At 34.2% G+C, this 7,367-nt stretch overlaps 1 protein-coding gene across 1 annotated transcript; it reads right to left on the minus strand.

Moving 5' to 3' along the window:
• Positions 5,866-7,106, minus strand: LOC18610996 (elongation of fatty acids protein 3-like). The gene has a single exon (XM_007046972.2). It carries the CDS (start codon positions 6,895-6,897, stop codon positions 6,046-6,048), a length of 852 nt encoding a protein of 283 aa, XP_007047034.2. The 5' UTR covers positions 6,898-7,106; the 3' UTR covers positions 5,866-6,045.

The following is a 7,367-nucleotide window of genomic DNA, read 5'->3' on the forward strand; positions in this document are numbered from 1 at the left end:
TTTTGTTTTTAAATAGGAATAATTTATAATTTATTTTATTAATAATTTATAATTTAAATATTAATATTTTATTTATAATTTAATATTAATATTTTAAAATATTAATATTTTATTAAAAATTGAAATCAAGTGAGAGAAAGAGGAGAGATAGAGAAAAATAATATTTTATATAAATGAAGTTGTAATTTTTCAAACTTGTAAGAGGTTTTTTTGTTTTTATCAATTTTTGAATTTATTACTCAATCATAGAATAGCTAATACTATGGGGAGGGTGGTATTAGCTATTTCTTGATTTTAAAAGAATTTTGGAGAATAGGAATGACTATTTCTTAGATCATTTTTCAACCAAACTAAAAAATAAAAATTCTTTGAAAATAAAAGGGAAATGGCCAACCAAACATTGTCACTGTCCATTAAGTCTTCCTCCAATGTCAATCTACTCCATACTCCTGGCCAATAACATTGCCACGCGATAGAAACCTAACTTGTCCAAAAAGTTACCAAATCCCCATCTGATAAAGATTTCCAGGCTCGTGCCCTGTTGCTTGTTCGCGCAGAACTAGGGAAGGTTTTCTCGGACAGGCCCAATCTTTTTATTCCTGTTAGGTCGAGGCATCGGGACCCTGGTCCTGAAATTAGTATTGACAAATGTACGAAGTTGGATGGTCCCATGATCCCTCAGCCTCGTAACAAACTACCTACCAGGCTCGTCCACATTTTCCAACCTGTAACAATTAATTACACCCCCCACAAGCTTTAGCTTGTGCTTGTCCAATTCTGCCGACCAGTCTAATGCATTCTAATTTCGACAGACAACCCTTCAAAAGAACGTGAAACAATCAGGGGCTGACTCAGGATCCGCCTCGAGATTATAAATAAAAATGTGTGATATAATATACGAGAAATACATTGAACTTTTCAATCCGCTCAGAAAGGATTACCAATCCGATATATAGAGTTCCACGTTGCAAGAACGTGGATCTCTTGTTTAAAACATTATCCGTTTTACGAGTTCAAACAATTAGCAATACAATATTACCATATAGCATAGAATTTGTCTTTCAAACTAGATTTAGGTAGACTCTCATCATATATAAAATTCAATCCTCTACTATTCTTGTTTAAGCAACGTGTTCCACAAAAAAGGAGGATGGGGGGCTAACCCCATCATGGCTTCAGCTTTGAGATGTTCATGGTGCAAGGGCTGGGAACTTGAGTAAAAAATCAAAATTTCATTTTCAAAAAAGAAAACAAAAACAATTGTGAAGTTAATTTTCGTAGGGATTAAATGACTTCTCATTTGGAGTATTTTTCATTAAATTTGCAACAATTTTCCAGATTCATCTAGTGACATTTAGAATCTATCAGCAACGTAAACTAAAGAACAAATCTTTTAGAGATGGGGTGACTGAAGATTTTTTATTCAGATGATTCTGGACACTGCTAGGGAAGGTAGGCCCAACTTCATTAATAGTGTTTTCCATATGGTTGCTTCTTTTTTGCCCATGCTTTTTCCATGAATGCTCTTTTCATGTCGACCAGGACGTAATTAGGGTAGGGCGAGGCGGCGGGCGGGGCCTTCGCGCCCCAAACCCCAAAGTTCCTAAAATTGTTCATATACCCTTTATAAGATATGTAATTTTGCTTTTGCGAAAATAAAAAATTATAGTTTGCCCCTAGAATTTTTTATTTTTCATTTTTGACTCAACAAGATGCGAAATTAACATATATGATTTCAGAAAACAACAATTTCAATTGTAAAATAAAAAATTATCTAGAATATTTTTAATCAATCTGCTAATTTCAATCTCGCTTCAATTTTCATCAGAGTTTATTTTTAGTCTAGTTTTTATAAATATTTTTCTTAACAATTTAAACTAGTTAATATATCGATGTTTATTGTATCAATTTTGCATATTATGCTATCCTAATGTTAGGATTCTTTATTAAATTTCTATAAAATTAATTGTGAAATTAAAATATCTTTATCATGTTACAACATCACAAATATGAAATTGCACTTTGTAAATGATTTTTATGAGGTGAAAAATCATTGTCCTCGCCTTAAATAATGAATTTTTTTGTCATGGATTTTTCTTAATTTGTGCGTATATTAGATTACTTAATATGTTGTAAATTGGTTCATTATAGCAGAAAAAAAAGAAGGAAAATGGGTTCCTTATATTAGTTAAATTCTTATAAGTACAAACATCAATTTCACCTTCTTTTTTTACTGTTCTTTTTGCCTTTATGTGAGTGGTTCTTATCTTTTAATTCCCCTTTAATCTATTGTCCCTAAATATATGTACGATGCATTAGCACTTCCCTGTTCTCTTTCTCGGCTCATTTGGGCCTCTTTCTTCTTTGTTATATGAACTATGGGCTGAAAAAAACCTTGGGCTATTCTCTTATAATTTTAAAAGAATTATAGTTGTAGCCTAACATATAACAATTAGCCTTCTTTCCATCCTTCTCCATGATAAGTCCTATAGCTGTAGTGAATTTTTTAAGTGATGAACATATCAACTGTCATATAGTTTACCTATCTTTGTTTTTTTTCTCTGTCCTTATAATGTAAAGACTTAGGATTAAGTTATGGTTTTAGCAAAGGATGAGAGCATTTAGGGGAAGAAAGAATATTTTATTTCATTGCCTAGGTAAGTAGCAGCTGAGGGCTGAGTCAATCCATCTTTTTTTGTCCTAGCATCTAGAAAGAGAGTGGGAAAAGAAGGAAAGATTCAAACAGTCCAGCCCACTTGAATTGTGATTGATCCAGACCAGAGCCATGTGATTCTGTGGATTTTTGTTTGGGTTTTAGGTCACCAGGTTTAGCCCAAAGTTTTCTAAGCCTGGTTGCTACTTGGGGGCGAACCATAAATCATTTTTGTTTTGTAATTTGCTCATTGAATTGCTTGAACAGAACTTGAATAGCAATCTTTTCATACCACCATTTAACTGTTAGTATAACTATGAAATTGAAACATGCTTCTTGCTTTGTTCTTGTTACAATCTAAGGTGTTACAATCCTTTTTTAAATGGTGCTCCAACTTCACATCCAATCAGAAGATCTCAAGCAGGAATCCCTTCTCCTTGTTCCCCAACTATTCCCTCAAAACAAAAAAAAAAACCTTGAGGAAATTGTTACAAATAACCTTCATCGTAATTTCAATTTAAAAATATTATTTTTTATAATTTTAATTATTTTTAGTCATTTTTTAGTATTACTTGACAATAATACTCTTTAAATAATTTCAAACAAATTAAAATGATTTCAGTTTTCTCTATCCCGCCATCCAAACAAATATTTCAAAATTAAATCTCGATTTCTCTCTCAAGTCAAATACTATCTATCTCGTCATCCAAAGAGTAGAGATGATATCAACCTCTTTCTTATTTTATTTTATTTTTTTGGATAGTAGATCTTGGGTGATAAATAGTGATTTTGCTCTTCTATAGTGATTGCAGGTAGCATGATGAATGTGGTAACTGAATGCGTTCTGGTGATGACTTGCTTCGAAACGTGTCTTGCGATGGAGATGCCTGTGTTGATAAGTTGGATCGGATTGGTTAAGATGATGGGCTTAAAGAAAAGTAAAAGCTAAAGCATATTTGATGGATTTTATGGTGGTTCACAGTTTTGTTGTGTTTGGGATTGGGATGATTATTAAGCATGTTTCCTAAAGATTTTGATTTTTTTATGAGATTTTGAGTTAAAATTGTTTAGGAAATATTTTGTAAAGGTAGTATATTTTATTTTTATGTAAGGGAAGTGAGCAAGGCCCTCTCGATAGGAATATATTTTGTCTTACTTTGAAGGGTTATGGAGTTTTGTAACCTATCTTTTATGAAATGTACAATTTCATGGCTTAACAAAAAAAAATGTGTTTTAGGTTCTTGAGTTTATTAGTTTATTCATAGAACCCCAAAGTTAAGGAGTTGAAATTGATTATATTAGTTTTTAAGTATTGAGAGACTAGTTTTTAGGCATTGCATGACTTAATTACTGCGTGACTGATTTTTAGATATTACGTGATTTGTTTAAGTATTGCGTGATTAGTTTTTAGGCATTGCGTGACTAATTTTTAAACAATGCTTAAGTCACACAATGCCTTACTAACTAGTCACGCAATACATTACTAACAAATCACACAATGCCTATCAACTAATCACGTAATGTCTTACTAACTAGTCACGTAATGTCTTACTAACAAGTCGTGCAATGCCTATCAATTAGTCTCGTAATACCATATCAATCAGTCACACAATACTTAAAAACTAGTCACGTAATGTCCAAAGTCAATCACGCAATATCTAAAAATTAATCACGCAATACTTAAAAACTAGTCACGCAATGTCCAAAATCAATAACGCATTGCATAAAAACTAGTCATGCAATGCCCAAAAACATCAAAACTATTGAATATCATTTAACAAAATCAATAACTTCAAACGATACACTATAATCCATTTAACAACATAATTAACGAAAATGCCTACTTGATAAAAAATGCTCAAAATGCTTAAAGGTTTTTCTTCATATATAAAAAATCACTTCAAAATACTTAAAAATGCTCAAAAGTACTCAAAAGTTTTTTTCATATATTAAAAACTACTCTAAAATGCTTAACATACTTAAACATTTTTCTTTCTTGTAAGGAAAACTCCAAAAATGAATAGTTTGGTGAAAAAAGTTCAAAGAATATGAGTCGATTTGAGGTGCAGATCTAAATATACTTGACCCGTTAATAGATTTCGGGTTAAAACGCGAAGGTAAATAAATAGGTCGATTTTATTAAAGGTAATTTGTTCAAATTTTAATTTTTTTGATTAAAAATAGTTAAAATTATGAAAAAACTTATTTTCAAAAACACCTTATACATGAGGTTCATTTAAAAAAAAAACCAAAAACCTTTATCTTTACCCAAGACCATTCATGGTAGATAGAATTCAATATTGCATCGGCTTGAGGGTTAAGGCCTAAACTCCTTGATTGAAACAACAGAGAGCGTGGCTTTTCATCAAGCAGCGATAAGATTGAAGAGTTTTTGTCAACTGTCATTTTCCTGCCTATAGACAAACGAATTTTAGCGCTTCCTTATCTCATAATTTACCAATACAATTACAATGAAGATCGTTTTGTCTTTCTCTTTTGTTTTTGGTATCCTCTCTTGGCCAGAAGTTTCAACCTGAAAAGTGACCCTTTCTTTTGAAACACAAGTATATATACGAAATTGTTCGAATGAATACAAAATAGGGTCGAGTACCATAGTTTCTTGAACTGCTCAAACTTGAATTAAGGTGTTTACGAAACTCCAATTTCACACTTTTGATCATTCAAAAAAAATCCTTACCTTCCACGCTGCAAATTGGAACTTGTTATGGCAGTATTTCAATTACCAAGATCTTTCATCTCAAGTCTGAAATCTGCACAAAAAATCAGTGGTGAGTCTGCTATATTTAAAGAGGGGTCCCTCCCCTCGACATGCTGGTTGCTGACCCTTTCTATCATCAAGGTGAAACCCTGAAAGATTCCCATTTTTGGATACCAAAACAACCAATATTTAGCAGCATCAGCCTTAGTGCAGCAGCCAGCGAAGGATATTCCTTTGTCGTTCCACTTGGTAAAAGAATCATGCGAGCAACACACAGCCAATGTAATACTTTACCAACATAGTACGTAATCGTTTTCTTGGGAATTAAAGACATTATTCAATTAAAAACAATCCATTATATGAATTTACATTTGATGTTCTTTCTTAGGGTATAAGAGACTTATGGCATCGGTGAATCACAATTCTAATTATTCAAGTGTTGGAATCTACGCCAAAAGCAATTGACAAAAGAAAAGTGTGAGAAGGAGAAGAATAATCATCTAATTAGTGTAACAAAATAGATTTTTTGTAAGCAGAGACTAACATAATAATATCTTTATAGGCCTTATTTTCTTCTTCTTTTTTTGTACAAATTAAAAAGAGATATTTAATTATACAACTTGTTCAGTCTTTTTGAAGACGAAGGAAAAAAATCCCAAACAACCGACACCACTCACAAATCTTTGTCCTTGACAATTTCCTTCAGCTTAGCTTGTTTCCCATCTTTTCTTCTGCTCTGAACATAAAACTTCAAAAACAGTAACAAAATAACCCCATTCAGAACGGAGTTCAAAACCCAGGCTCCAATTCCATTGCAGCCACCTTTCATGAAATGCAAGGTCAAGACCCCGACGTGGCAGACCAGGTTGCAGCCTAACAACAGGATTTGGCAATTCAAAACGAATGGAAAGCACGCGCTTGGTAACCCTATTCCCGTCCAGAATCTATAGCCATAAACCGCTGCGTAAACCAGGGTCGTGAACAGGATCGCCAAAACCTGAAACGACTGTGAAAACTCTAGCCATAGGAACGACATGATCGTCAATATGGAGTTGTTGAAGAGGTAGAAAAAGGTTAATTTTCGGGTTCGGAAGATTATGAAGATAGTCCGGAACATGTGGAGGAAACGAGAGAGGTAAAAGATGTAGGACCAGAAGAAGACACGGCCAGAGGGACGGGTTCCGAGAGGAAAGCAGAGGAGCCATTGGAATGGGGTTTTGGAACGGCGCCAGAACCATCGGGTTTCCTTGATTTCAGCGGCGGCGGAGAGCAGGATTCCGGCGAATATAACGGCGGAGGTCAGGGACATGATCAGGCTGTGGAAGGCCGGGATTGGACCGAGCGGAACAGGCCTGCCACGTTTGACGAGGAGGGATAAAAAGAGGTGGAGGAGGGAAGAGAGGGCGAGGTAAAGGGCGATGGATGTGACTAAGAATGACCAGGTGGAGCCCCATGATTGGGTGTGGCTCCAACGGAAGGTGATTATGGAAGGGTGTTGGGAGAGGTAGTAAGCGACGGCGGTCATAGCGGCGGATGATAGGAGGAGGGTCGATGATGAGCCTAGATGACTATTTTACATGGTCTCAGAGTTCTTTTTTAGGAAGAATAAAGAAGTTTGTGTTTGAAGCTGAAAATTAAGCGGTTTTAGAGAAGGAGAGATGAGGGACGATTAAATTGGGTCGAGGGACGTGAACGTCTGGTTGCCATGAACTCTTCCACTCGGAGAGTGAGTTTGTTGTCGTATGAGGTGGTCTGAATTGATTTGTTGCACGTGTGGGCGGTCGCACTTACACGTGTAACTAGTAACCTACTTTTTTATTTTAATCAAGAGTAACCAATTTTATTATTTTTAGAATATTAATTAATTACATTTTTCGAGCTCCAATCTTAAAACTTTTAAGTTTGAATCTTAAAATGAAAATAACAATATTTATAAATTCGGATATGCATAAAAGTAATAAGAATACGTGCATAATTGTTATTTTTGAAGAAAAT

The sequence above is a fragment of the Theobroma cacao genome, chromosome 1 (assembly GCF_000208745.1).
Source record: "Theobroma cacao cultivar B97-61/B2 chromosome 1, Criollo_cocoa_genome_V2, whole genome shotgun sequence".
Taxonomy (NCBI): Eukaryota; Viridiplantae; Streptophyta; class Magnoliopsida; order Malvales; family Malvaceae; genus Theobroma; species Theobroma cacao.

Bases quoted from the DNA above. Each gene is read 5' to 3' on its own strand.
- LOC18610996 (XM_007046972.2), bottom strand. From the start codon at position 6,897: ATGACCGCCGTCGCTTACTACCTCTCCCAACACCCTTCCATAATCACC.